Source organism: Pelmatolapia mariae, linkage group LG7 (genome assembly GCF_036321145.2).
Source record: "Pelmatolapia mariae isolate MD_Pm_ZW linkage group LG7, Pm_UMD_F_2, whole genome shotgun sequence".
Lineage (NCBI taxonomy): Eukaryota > Metazoa > Chordata > Actinopteri > Cichliformes > Cichlidae > Pelmatolapia > Pelmatolapia mariae.
This window is the reverse complement of record NC_086233.1, coordinates 16,494,290-16,508,752: the sequence shown is the minus strand read 5'-3', so window position 1 is coordinate 16,508,752 and position 14,463 is coordinate 16,494,290. Positions and strand designations below refer to the sequence as shown.

The following is a 14,463-nucleotide window of genomic DNA, read 5'->3' as shown; positions in this document are numbered from 1 at the left end:
ATAGTTTTGGGTAGATTAAGTACTTCCTGCTTTTAAAAGATGAACCTTTTAAAAAAAATCTACCAGTATGCAAGTTTTCACACTTTTGAAGAAATTATGGTTAAAATTGTGTTGTTGTTTTTTTTAACCAACCAAAAGCAGGAATCATGCTTTAATGTTTATTAATTTATTAACTGAATACTCTTCTCGGCTTTGATTTCAATACACATATTCTAATGATTATTGAATATTTTTTGATTATGCCACTTCTTCCATATAAAAGTACGTAAAGGAAAGGTGGGCAGGTCAATTCATTTACAGTGGTGGAAATGATTATTTTAATTTCTAGCTAAATTTTTAAGAACAGAGCAGGATCTAATTCTGATGGTAGTTTAAATTTAATGGAGAAAGACAGGATATCAAAAAAAGAAAAAAAAGACTACATAGAAATTATAAATCGATTTGCACATCAACCACGCAAAATATGAGTTAGTACTTGGTGGAGAAACCCTTGTCAGCAAGCAAAAGGGTAAGATGTTTCTTGCAGTTGGTCACCAGGTTTGCACACATCTCAATGCTGGGCTCGCTCCTCTCTACAGAAACTGTAAATCCTTTAGCTTTCTTGGCTGCTGCTTGACAACTTAAAGTTTCAGGTCCCTCCACAGATTTTCTATAGGTCTTAGATTTAAAGGTGATACTCCTTTGTTGGCTTGGTGGTATGTTTTGGCCCATTGTCATGCTGGAAGACTCATAAATGACCCATCTTCAGTGTTCTGTCTGAATGAAGGTTCTCATCCAAACTTTTACAGTACATGGCCACGTCCTTTGGCCCTCAAATGGATGTCAGTGAAGTGAATTCGCCCTATATCCTTAGGAGACAAAAACAGTCTCAAAGCATAATGTTTCCTGCAAATTTTGTTGATGCCAAAGAGATCCATTTTGGTTTCATCTGACCACAGCACTTTCTCCCACACCCTCGCTGAGTCATTTAGATGTCAAGTGGCAAACTTAAGACAAGTCTGTGCATGCGCTTTCGTGAGCAGGAGAAGGTGCTGCAAGATTTCAATCCATTACACAGTATTGTGTTACCAATGGACAGACCTTTGACAGCTCTTTGGTCTTCCCATGGTGGTGGAGGAGTTGGAATGGAAGAAATTGACTTTGCTGACAGGTGTGATTTAGACACATAACAAGTTGAGATCAGGTATATCTGTAATCGATTGGTTGATGATAATCTGGGATCATTTATTTGCATGTGAGCAAACTTAGCAATTCACCAGGGGATCAATGATTATTTACCCCAATGGAAGATCACTGTTCTCATACCAAGATATGTAATCCCCATGCATTAAACCCAGTATTATCCATGTTATTTTATGAAAATAAACCTGCACGGTGACACTGCAAACCAACAACAAGCATTCAGCGTCTTTAATGCAGGTCCAGTCACATTAGATTGTAACTCTACAGCTGATGTCCTGAAGGTTTATCTAACAATAATATCACTATCATATTTACACAGTGTAATTCTCTTCACAGGGGATACTTTACCAATAGAAGAGTGGAATACCAGAGGTTTGGACATTCTCAGTTTTCAGTCATACTTATATCCATAGGATTACACTACTGTGATGTACAACTAATAATGGTTAATCTATCCTATTACAGAATTTTTTTTAAATGCCCACAAATGCGATTGTTCTGCTCATCTTCCCTTTATAGAAAGTTCAAAACAAGATTCACATCCAAACACAGAAGGAAGAGCTCACCTGATCTTCACGAGCTCAAAAACAACTTTTGAATAGTCTGCAGGTAAAAACAAAGATTGGATGACCAGGAAACCAAAGTAAGGCACACCACCATCTACGGATTAACCTTAAACCCAACGTTTATTGTCTATTTTTTTCTAATACTGTGCGGAGCATTAGTGTCATTCATTGTCCTCAGTCTGACTGTTCAGTATGAAGGAGAAACCTGATATGAGTCGTGGCCAGGCACGCCAGAACAGAGCGTGAGAAAACAGAAAAAAGATTACACATAACCACACGCTGTCAAAAAGCATTTGGAAAGCATTTTGACATACATAGATGGGAGTATGTACACCCTGTCTTCATCAGCCCTTTTTCAGATGACGCACGCTTAAACGATTTAATTTCCGTTCACATGGCAAGCTGCAAAAACAGGCTGTCGAAAGCATTTTTATGCATACAGTGAATGACAACTGCATAACTCCACACTTTTCAACATGACGTATTTAAACTTAATAAAAGAGCTCACAAATTCATGAATGATGTATGACGACTTATGAGTGTCTCCGTAAATTAGAGTTATCGGACTCAGAATGTAAGGTATTACTTAGAGGAAAACAACCTCGCTTTCACATTAATGCATGGAGCAGCCACACAAAGAAGTGAAAACGGGGGACCGCACACATTGTGAGCACTCCTATGAACAATAAATGATCTCCACTGCTACTGTCAGTAGGAAGCGAAACCCCTGCACTTAACAGTCAAATACAGTCAGTAAACATCATTTATATCTCATCACAACAGCGGGTTTGAATAGACAACATAGACAGGGGAAAACGCGCGTTTTGCCTTTTACCTGTGAACGCACCAGCATTTCACTCCATCCACGCCTCACGTGAACAATTAACAAGTAAAAAAAAATGTATACAAAAATTAAAAAGTACATGAAAACAGCTTCGCTGTCTGCACACTGCTCCTTCCTTTAAGCTTTAATGAAAATCTGCGTGAAACGGAACTTTTCCGAGTGAGGATGAATCAGCTTCCCATTACCTGCTGCGCTTTCCTCCCTCCCTCCGCTTTCTCGCTCCGGGAGTCTATTTGGAAAGTGTTTGAGCCGCTCGCTTCTGCTCCGCGTAGTAGTTGTGACTAATAAACATACTTTATTAATGCACCTTTTATTCCGAATGAGTTGTTTCTTTCCGCTTCTTTCAGGTTTCCATGTTTTTGCTCCGAGAGAGAGCAGGTTAGAAGTCTGCAGGTGTCGCCAATGTTTTTCCTTTTCCTTTGCTGCCTGTCCTTTTTTTTTTTTTTTTTTTTTTTTTTGGTCCACCCCTTCAACGACCGGGCAGCATGAGTGAAACCTCTCCGGGAGGCAGGGCCAAACGTGGCGACATGTGCTTAATTCCGTCTCTATAAATGTAACGTCCCCAGCATAGGGAACTCATAATGACATTTAATGCTTCATTTGACATTTCCTTTAACTGAGCTCCTGTATTTAGTGTTTATCATTTTAATTTAATCCAATCAGAGATCAGCCTGAGTGATGTCACTGTGACCGAGTACAAAGAAACCACAGCAGCAGCGGTGAAAAGACTGTAAGTACAAAGTCAATTCAATTCACTTCAGTTCAGTTACATTTTCTCACACAATAGTCGCCTCAAGGGACTTTATATTGTAAGGTAAAGGCCCTACAGTAATACAAAGCCCCAACCATCAGATGACCTTGTCCAAGCAAGCACTTGGCAACATTGGGAAGGAAAAACTCCCTTTTAATTGGAAGAAACCTCATCCAGAATTAGGCTCAGGGAAGGACAGCCATCTGCTGCTACCTGCTGGGGGTGAGGGGAGGGAGACAGATGGAAGAGAGCTAGAGATTAATAATAACTGGAAAGAATGCAAAGTGCATAAAGCACATTTTTATTCTACTACACTTCTTCCACACTTTAATTATTATTAACCTTAGAAAAAAATTGCTCCACTTTATCAGCCCCAATGTTAAAATGCACTTTACACATTAATACAACATTAACATGCCACATCACTATTCTTTGAACTTCTTCTTGAGTTGGATAGTTGTAGAGTGTACGTTCTTGATAGGGATAATGGATCTTTTAAATACCAGGCAGGCTGATACAGTAAAGTCCAGAAATTTACTGACAACTGTTTTGGATACATTAACTACATTTTTTGTTGTACTTTTACTTTGTATTTGTAATACAGTCTCTCACTGAGTATTTAGCACTTTGGTGTGGCTACTTTTGGCATTAGCTAACGTGGTAATAAATATAGTATAAATACACACACGAGAAGTGTGTTTCACAGAATTCTAATGTATTATTAATATTATAAGCTAGACTGGATGTATGAATGGTCATGACCTTACACTGATAAATTCCATGTTGTTTGCCAATAGCCAACTTCAGACAACATGGCCAATATCAGCTGAAACAAATCTTATATACTGATGTATCCTCATCAATCAAGGCTTGCTTTCAGTTCAGTTCAATTCAGTTTAATTTCATTTATGTAGTGCCAAATCACAACCACAACCCTATTTATATTGTAAGGTAAAGATCCTACAATAGTAGAGAGGAAACTCCAGCAATCAGATGACCTCCTATAAGTAAGCACTTGGCAACAATGGGAAGGAAAACCTCCTTTCCACTGTTGTCAACGAAGAAACCAGGAAGAAAACTCCAGCAAAACTAGGCTCAATGCAAAGTGCTGTATAAACACACTGACAGTGAAAAAAGGTGAATAAAGAAGAAATACTTCGTGCATCGTGGGAAACCCAAATAGGCTAGATCTATTGCAGCATTACTAAGGGAGGATTCAGGGTCACCTGATCCGGCCTTAACTATATGCTTTATCAAAAAGGAAAGTTTTATGCCAAATCTTAAAAGTAGAAATGTGCCTGTCTCCCAAATCCAAACTGGGAGCTGGTTCCACAGAAGAGGGGCCTGAAAGCTGAAGGCTCTGCCTCCCATTCTTCTTTTAAATACTCTAAAACCACAAGTAAGCTCACAGGCTGAGTGTGAAGTGCTCTACAGAGGTGAGGTGCTACTTTGAGGTCTTTAAGATAACATGAGGCCTGATTATTCAAGACTTTTTACATCAGCAGGTGCATGAGGGAAAAGTAAAAATGAAAGGGCCTTTCTGGACTTTGAGATGATTCTTCTTCTTTTTAGTATTTTAGCATTAACTATTGACTCAATAAATGTGGCTGTACAGCTGTTTTATTTAGTGACATCAGGTGTATCAAGCATAACTCACATTTAATATGTAAGCTGATTGGTGATTTTTGCACGATCTACTTTAGGAGTTATTTTCTTTTTTATGAAAATGAACTCAAGTGGAGTTAATTGCACACTGATAGCAGAAGGACAGAGCTGTCTCAAAATAGTGCTTAATTTGTGTGGGACTCTATACTTACTTTTTAACTGGCTCGGGGGGAAAAAGACCTCTTTCATTTTCAGCTGGATTCTCATCTTAGTCGCACACAGAGGAGGGCAATTTATACTGATATTTTACATTAATAAGAAACACAAAAAGAAGACAACTTTCCCACAATCCCTGCTCCCCGGTCACTCACAAACCCTGTTCCCCCACTAACTAATAATGAGCAGCAGATGAACTAAAACGATGGTCCAGCTTTCACACAGTTGGCAATATCAGTTAATTTCACCCTGTCCACCAAAAAGTGCGGTCTTGCTTAATTGGGTGATCAAAGGATTATAGAAAGTTTGAAAGAAGAACAAAGCCTCCCTCAAGTTCAAGCGCCGAATTCAGAATTCATAAGACTATGGTGCCATCTGCTGGTGTAACCAAGAAGTGACTAAAATAAACAACACTTGTGCAGGAGGCTTTTCCATACCACATTCCACTTGCATCCTCTATAATGTCATACACTAAATTCCAAAGTAGTTAAGGTGCAGTAATCTGCTGTATTTTCTGCATGCAATCCCCGTTTCCTGTAGATGGCGAGAGCGGTACACAAAAAGACACACTGAGGTTCACTGAGTCACATTTAACAAGGCACAGCTTCCTCAGTGCAATTGACCTGGAAGGTTTTTTTTTTTCCATCAAGACCCCCTGGTGTTGTTGGAGCAGCTTCATGGACATCCCAGGACCCTTGACCTCCTCATTAGAAGCTTGAAAAAACAAAACCAACAGAACAAAAAGGCCTCGGGAGAAGCATCGCCATCACTTTTTTACTTCAAAACAACGTGAAACAAAGGCGCTAATATTTGAGATACAAAAGCACTTTCCTAAAACAATTAAAACAACAAAACAAGAAGGGTTTCTGTCCCAGCGCAGCTGCCATCACACTGTTTCAGTGAAGCCTTTTTTTCCCCAGCCGAAAAGACATTTCAGTTACAGTCCAATAAAAACAGATTTTGAATCATAACTTCAATCTCCAAATCCTCCTCTGATTTCTTAAATATGTAAAGCATTTCAAAAAATCATTCAGGGGTTTCAAAGGCAATAATTCAAATAACTGTATTTGTTTTCTCTCACAGAATTTATAACGTCTGTGTCTTTGCAGTTTAACACGGTGATAGATTACCAAGTTTAACTCAAACACTGCATAATCATGAGTGAGGAATTAGCCATCAACCAACAGTAAACATTGCTCACAGAAGCATTAGAGGAAAGCTGCTGGCATGGATACCAGGCAGTTAGTCTGATTTTTTTTAAAAGAAATTATACAGTAAAAACACTATTAAACATTCTATTTAGGACTGCAGGGATAAATACTGCAGGGACTTAAATACTGTTTATCCTCCAAAGCCTAATCACACCATTAAGAAATCTCTACTTTGCAAAACAAACAGAGAAAGTCAAAGAATACAAACACTTTCAGAACATCGACAGCAAGCAGGGAAGCAAGATATGGAAATACACAGATTGTGAAACAAGCAACATCACACAAGATGGGCGGGGGGGGATCATTCCATATTTATTTCTGAATAAAAGGATTTCACACATTCTGAGGAAATAGTTGTCGCGGCCTTTAAATCGGATTATTGTATTGTAAGGTTGACCTTGCCCTGAAAATAACCACGGTTGGCAGAACGTTTGAATTCCCTGTCATTAATGTGGCAAACTGTTTAAAAGGAATAAGTAAACAAGCTCAAATTCTTCAGCTTTTGTAGCTTTTCTCACATAAGCCCCTACTTAATTATATAATTTGAATATTATTTAGAACACGCGTCCACACAAGTGGGGATTAATTTCTTTCAGACTTTAGCTTGAACCAAAGACATATGCAAACTAAGCATTTTATTAGGTGCACCTTGCTAGTACTGGGTTGGACCCCTTCTGCCTTTAGAACTTATTTAGTTCTTCATGGCATAGAGTCAAAAAAGTGCTGGAACCATTCCTCAGAGAATTTGGTCCATATTAACATGACATCAGCACACATGTTGCTGCAGATTTGTGGGCTGCACATCCACGACACCAATCTTCCATTTCACCACATCCCAAAGGTGCTGTACTATGTGCTGAGAGGTGCTGACTGTGGAAGCCGTTTGAGTACAGTGAACTCAGTGGTGTATTCAAGGAACAAATTTGAGATGATCTGAGTTTTGGGATTTTGCATGTTATTCTGATGGCAGCAGGCATCAGCAGATGGGTTACACTGTCTTTATAAATGGACTGAGATGTTCAGCAACAATACTCAGGTAGGCTGTGGTGTTTAAATGATGCTCATCTGGTCCTAAGGGGCCCAAAGTGTGCCAAGAAAATATCCCCCGACACCATTACTCCATCACCATCAGCAGCCTGAACCGTTGCTCCAAGGCAGGATGAATGGGATCAATACTCTTTTATGCCAAATTCTGACCCTACCCTCCAAAATTCACAGATGACATCGAGACTCATCAGATGAGGCAGCACTTTTTCAATCTTCTGTTGTCCAATTTTGATGAGCCTGTGCAAATTGTTGTCATGGTATTGGGGGATTTGACCCAGTGGTTCAGAGTGTTTGGACTTTCTAGTGTTTATTTGAATATTCTGTTCTGATTCCTGGTTTGTTTAATGTTTATATTTCAGGTATTCATGTATGTTTCATGTATTCTTGGTGTATTTGCTCTAGCTTGCACTTCCTAGTTACTTTAAAGTGTAAAGTAGCTGTCTCCGCTTCCCTTAACTGCGCTTCTGCACATATACAGTGAGTGCCTCCCATTGTCCTGTGTCAGACCATGTGTTCCTGTTCCTGTCTCTCTTGCCCCTAGTGGTTTTCAGCCTGAGTGTGTTTCCTAGTGGTTATACTGTAGTTTTCAGTTTCCCCTTTTTGGATTTATGTTTCACTTTTTGGATTATGGCCACTTTGCTCTTTTGTGAACAGAAAGGGGGCTCACTTTTTGATTTATTCTGGCTACCTCCACACGACTGCATGTGGGTCCGTTTCTCTACATCCAGTCTCTATAATCCACAGACTGTGACAACTGCAGCCTTTGATTCCTGGTCTTAGCTGATAGGAGCAGCGCCAATTGTGGTCTTGTGACCATCTGCTTCAGTGTTTGTGTTCAATGTATGTTTTTCTGCATACATTTGTTCTAACAAGTGGTTGTTTGAGTGGCTGTTGTCTACAGCTCAAAGCAATCTGGCCATTCTCCTCTGACCTCTAGGATCAAGATGGCATTTCTGCCCAGAAACCTGCTGCACGCTGGATATTTTGTTTGAGTGAACAGGATAGATGGTGAATATATTTGAAGCATTAGATAAATAACCTTTTTTTTCAGACTTCATTAAATGATTTTGTGAACTTGGAAAACCAAATACTGTAAAACCAAATAAAACAAAAATATAGAGGAAATATCCTCAGTTTTAATATGTGATAGTTTGTTAAATAAACTCAAACATTCAACATAAATTCAAACATTAAAAACTTAAATAAGAAAATCCACTCTGTAAGCTAACTAAAACTAAACGGAATTAAAAAAATTTTAAATGAAATAAAAATAAAAAATAAATAGAAGATACAAAACTATGGTAACTTTGCTTCAAACTGTAACAGACCATCAATTAAATGGCCTACCATTAAATAACAGCTTTGGTATTTTGTTTGTGTGATGCAGTTTCCGGTCGGAACTTACTAGGGGGAGTTTAAAAGATGACGCACCGACGTTTAAAAGACGTCCAATTGCGCATGTGCAAATCTATCAAAACACCGACAAAAGAGCGACGCTTGCATGGAATTTATCTAGAAAAAAATGTCTTATGGACTTAGATTAATTGATTTTTTAAAATAAATATTTCTTTCTTGATAGTTACGGTTAATTTGTATGAAGGTTAGCAATCCGTTCTCCATACACAGCGTACCTGGCCGAAGGTTACATTAACAGTAGCTAGCATGCTAAGTACTGGTTAACCACCGTCTGTTGTTTGCTAGTTAATATGTTTCACACGCTGTTGTTTGTAAGGCTTTTCTGTGTTCCTTTAGTACGCAGTCGAGGATAAATGAAAATGACTCTGACGCAGAGTGCTGATTTCCATCGATTTTTAGCATAAATTTCCTCCGTGTTTCAAGCGTGCGTAGTACACCGTTTAACCTCAGTGTGAAAGCTCAGTAAGTGATCTGGGGATGGACAACGTTACGGTGTCAGCCTCCGATGGGACCGCAGAGTGCCCTCTGGTCTCCGAGGATATGGAGGGGATCTGTGTAATGCCTGACTTGAGTGCCATAAAGACTGAGCAGTCGGTGGGTGCAAGCCCAGACGACACAAACACCCAAAACGTGGCTATGGGCATCAAATTCATCTTGCCCAACCGCTTCGACATGAATGTTTGCTCAAGATTTGTAAAGTCGCTCAACGAGGAGGACAGTAAGAACATCCAGGATCAGGTAAACTCTGATCTGGAGGTGGCTTCCGTTTTGTTTAAAGGTAAGAAAAAAGCAAAACCCTGTTTCTTCGTCTTAGATTAACTTGTGATTGTGTCGAATACACCATACTAATAAACATGCTTTGGTTCTGTCAGCCGAGTGCAACATCCAGACCTCACCTTCCCCGGGTATACAAGTGCGTCATGTTTACACACCATCCACCACCAAACATTTCTCGCCAATCAAACAGTCCACCACTCTCACCAATAAACATCGAGGCAATGAGGTGTCTTCCACACCTCTTTTGGTGCACTGTAAGTACCATCATTTCTTTCAACTTCAGTTTCTTTCCTTGTTTTTATGTGAGCGGAATTGTTAAAATGTAATTGTTACATATGCATTTGTTTCCTTTCAGCTTTATCCATTCATCAGCTGGCAGCCCAAGGAGAGATGGTGTTTTTGGCCAGCAGGATTGAACAAGGTAGGCTGTCAAAGGATTACAGTTGTTGTTGTCATGGAGTTCAAGCCATCCAAAATTAGTTAAATGAAAAATTGCACCACAGTAACAACCAAAAACATCACTGTCATACATGCACCATTAAGCATGCATAAATTATGTACCAATGAAGTGCAACACTTTAAAATAGAAACACATAAATTAATATAAATGATTTCACATTTTGACATACTAGGTCTACTTTCAATCTTCTATAATGTTTAGTTCGCAGAGGTGTGAACTGTATATGAACCAACCATATGAACAAACTTCTTCCATTTTCCTTTAACAATGTTAGTCTTTCCAGACTGATACATTCTGAAAGTTCCTTTATCCCATGTTTCATAGAAGGAGCATCCATACTCTTCCAGCATAGTGCTTCTGTGTTTGTCAGAAGCCCACTGGGTAAATTCCCAGCAGGCACAGTTTAACATTTAGAGGGATGTTGAAGTTGAACACCTCTGACAGACAGTTGATGACATCTTTCCAGAATTTATGAATGTTTGGACATTCCCATGAAAAGTGAAGAATGATTCCTTTTTCATTTAAACATGTTTAGGTTTAACAGAAGTTATAAGTCCACATCAACTACTTATATTGAAGATGCTTTATTTATATTTGTGCCTTTAGACAAGTATCATTCCAGTTTGTTTCATATATGTCCTCTTATCTGCTGCTTCTCGGGGCATTTAACTTGTTCACTGCTGAGACTTTAAAAGTAGATATTGGTAGGTTATAGTAAATAGAAACTCAACCTTTTTCTTCCAAATCTCCAAAAGAGACTAATTCTATTTTTCATTGCTGTTGGATAAGCGTGTATTTTTTTTAACTGTAAATGTTTAAAGATTCTGCTTTTTCAGAATTTTTGAATCCTTCTTTCTCAGACATTGAATTCACCTTCACATAAAAGAGAAAAACAACAGTTCTTCATGAGTTTACCAGCAGATATTGAATCTTGATAATTACTTGTGTATGCAAAATATAAAGTTTAAAAATGTAATTAGACCAGTAGATGGAGATTAAATACACTGTTATGTTTTATTTTCTATATTTATTTTAACAGAGACTGTAATCAATCTCCAAGATGAGGAGGGCTTCACCCCGCTGATGTGGGCAGCTGCACACGGACAAATCGCTGTGGTGGAGTTTCTGCTCCAAAATGTATGGAATATTCATTAAAAATGTTTTATTCTGTTTATATGTTTATTATATCCGAGCAAGACTTCTTCACTTACTGTCTGTTTGTCATCCTGTGACACTTTTTGCTGTAGGGTGCTGACCCCAACCTCCTAGCCAAAGGGAGAGAGAGCGCATTGTCCTTGGCTTGCAGTAAGGGATACACAGATATTGTGAAGATGCTCATTGACTGTGGAGTCGATGTCAATGAATATGACTGGGTATGTTATTATAAAAAAGTGTGGTTAGTTTAAAGTAGCGCCTCCGCTCAGTTTGTGATCTTGGTATTAAATGTTATTATCTCTGTGGGTTTTTAGAATGGAGGCGCTCCTCTGCTGTACGCTGTCCATGGCAACCATGTGCGCTGTGTTGAAATCTTGTTAGGTGAGCAGAAATCTTTGACTTGCAGGAACATCTGTGTTCATATTTGTTAAAGGGTAAGCAAAGCAGTTGTGTTGAGTTCTAACAGTAAATGATGTACAGTGATTGAAATTTTGTATGTTTGCATGTCTTCCAGAGAGCGGTGCTGATCCTACCATAGAGTCAGATTCTGGTTTCAATGCAATGGACATGGCTGTAGCCATGGGCCACCGAAATGGTATGTGAGAAGAAGAGCAAAACACAGCTGAGAAACATGCTGGAACTGTCTCAGTAATCAAATTGTCTCTGGCGTAACCCTGACTATATTCTAATATGTATTAACTTTAGAGTTTGCTGCACAAACCCCAGAGCTACACTTTTATTTATAAAAAATGAGAGAGGGAGAGAGTGTGTTTCTTTAAAGGAATAAACAACCAGGCACTGTTATGACTTCATTTCATTTTACCTGTTCAGCTAATATCTTTAGAAGAGAGTAGGGTTTGGACATGCAGAGGAGGGGTAGTGGATCAATTGAACAAAGGATGTTTAATATAGAGCAGCCAGGCAGGAGGAAAAGAGGAAGACCACAGAGAAGATTCATGGATGTAGTGAAGGAGGCCATCTTCCATTCACCGCATGTGCTGGAACTGGTCAGCACAGCGCTGTTGTTCCATATCTGCCACATAGTTTGTGGTGGATTTTTTCTGAGGGGGATGCTTGAAATATATACAGGCATATTCCCTCTGTAAAAACCTGATGCCTTATGGGTTGAGGACAGCGAAATTAGATTTGAGATTTCTTTTTTTTCCTATAATGAATCATTCGGTCATGGCATGAACTTAGCAAAATAAAATTAGGTTTTGTCCTGCTGCCAAAGCCCAAAATTAGTAATTGTCCTGGCGTTTGTCCTGTAAAACTTGATTTGAGTCGATAAGAAGTGCTGCTGTTTCCAAAAAAGTAAAAGTCTGCTAAGATAAACACAAAGTCGCCTTTTCCTGCCAGATCCACACTTTCTCCTTTCTCAGAGTGAAGAATGGTCACATGGAAATGTAAATATTGTTCTTAATTTTCACTTTTAATGCTTAAACTATCGCGGTAATCAGGATTTGTTTCCACAAAGCCCACAGTTCAGTTAAATGACCTCAGTGTATGTTTCTCTGTTTAGTTCAACAGGTGATGGAGGCACACTTGCTAAAGTTATTGATGGGGATCAGAGAGTGAACTGCTGCACTTGAGGGAGAACAAATACGGAAGAGATGCTGCTGTGCGCTGGACAATCATGTAGCATGGCCAGTCTGTCAGCCTGCAGGAGTATTTTGTTCCCTTAAGAGATATTTCATCAGCGTTGCTTCATATTATTCATGATGCAAGTGAAGGTTTGTGGTGTGTGAAACATCAGTTTTAACCCGCTTGAAGCCGTTAAGCTCTGCACTTTTTTCTTTTATTCAACATTGACTGTGGAGTTGCATATCCAATCAATATACACTGACTGGTTGTCAAAGAGCATGCTGAGTTCTTCACTACAGCCCACCACGCACTCCCCTCCACCTGTAGTATGTTGCCAAATGAGCAGTGCAGACTGGAATTGACTTTGCTCTAAAGTAGCAAAGAGCTTACTTTTTACATTGTTGTAATTTAATACCTTTTTCCCATCATTGTGTTTTAAGACTAACCTATTATCTTCTATTACATTATTTTATTGTAATATTTTCACGTTCACACTCTCTGAACTCGGGATATTTCTGAGGCACGAGATTTTATGACTCTGTCAAGCTGTTTGTGGTCCGTTTACTGAAGATCTTTGTGTTTGATGTATTGAATTTATTTATTTTAATAATTTAAACTGTTATGTCAGTTTGTTTCTTTGTGCAGTGATACAAAATGTTCAGATGTGTTGTGAATTTTAAAAGACCTCACACAAAAATTAAATGACACACAAAAATGCTGTGGTGCTCTTTGTATGAAAATACTAATACTTGTGTTTATTATAGATATTTATCTGATGTGCATGAGTCAATGAAGTTAAGCAGTTTAACTTAAACATCAAGCTTTTGAAAGTACAACCAACAGCATCACATTCTGTGATTCTGTTAAGCTTTTCTTTTTATATTGTTCATAAGATGGGAAGAAAAGCCTGTGTTGAACAATTTTACCCTGAAAAGCACTGGAAAATTTGACTTTCATGCTTCAGTGGCCATAATGCTCTGAAAAAAAACAAGCAAATAAAATGTAATGGGGAAAAAATAAAAACATACTCATTACAAATGAAAGGTACAGTCGTGAAAATAAGTTTTAACAGGACTTTGTGGAGTCTTGTGAAAAACGAAGAACACCCCATGTTCAGAAGCTTGTAGATCCACTGTTTGCTACAAAAACTTGAGGTGCTTGTTTTCTGTATGCGTTTACATCATTGTGGAGGAATTTTGGCCAACTCTTCTTTTAGTAGTTCTCTTTTACTACTAAAAGAGTAAAAGTCTCAATTACTTCAGTTATTGAGATTTGCAGGCATTCGTTTATGAATGGTTCTTTTAAGCTCCTGCCACAGCGTTTCAGTCAGATTGAGGTCTGGATGTGACTGAGCCATTGTAACCGGGGGGAGGGGGGGGATTTGCTGGGATGCCCCCTCCCTGGATCATTTTAACACACACCTAAATTGCTGGTAAAATTGTTATTTTGCCAAGTTTCATTAATTTGACACATTGTTTCATTTAGCTGCTGTTTCTTTGTATCCAAAATGCTGTATTTCCAAAATTGCTCATGCAGATTGCAGCATCAACTACTCACAAAACTGGAAAATGGCATTTTAAAAATGAAATTGTGAAATCAGCATTGTCTCTCTGACCTAAGTTTTAGCTAAAAGCAGAGTCCTTGAAGCA

The 14,463-nt window shown here is 38.7% G+C and overlaps 2 protein-coding genes across 5 annotated transcripts in view; one reads left to right on the top strand and one right to left on the bottom strand.

Annotated features, from left to right (window-relative positions):
* Window positions 1–3,008, bottom strand: part of arhgef28a (Rho guanine nucleotide exchange factor (GEF) 28a) — a 53,570-nt gene extending 50,562 nt beyond the window's left edge. For 3 of the 4 annotated variants that reach the window (XM_063478142.1, XM_063478145.1, XM_063478144.1), the window contains exon 1: window positions 2,778–3,008. The gene's annotated coding sequence lies outside the window, so the exon portion shown is untranslated. Of the gene's footprint in view, window positions 1–2,583; window positions 2,629–2,777 lie in introns of those variants that run through there. The other variant, XM_063478143.1, reaches the window with a different exon arrangement.
* A 5,865-nt stretch (window positions 3,009–8,873) lies between these two features.
* Window positions 8,874–13,538, top strand: ankra2 (ankyrin repeat, family A (RFXANK-like), 2). The gene is made up of 8 exons (XM_063480588.1): window positions 8,874–9,616; window positions 9,711–9,869; window positions 9,971–10,036; window positions 11,115–11,212; window positions 11,323–11,448; window positions 11,545–11,611; window positions 11,745–11,825; window positions 12,753–13,538. The coding sequence occupies exons 1-8, from the start codon at window positions 9,316–9,318 to the stop codon at window positions 12,806–12,808; spliced, it is 954 nt and encodes a 317-aa protein (XP_063336658.1). The 5' UTR covers window positions 8,874–9,315; the 3' UTR covers window positions 12,809–13,538.
* Window positions 13,539–14,463: the final 925 nt, after the last annotated feature.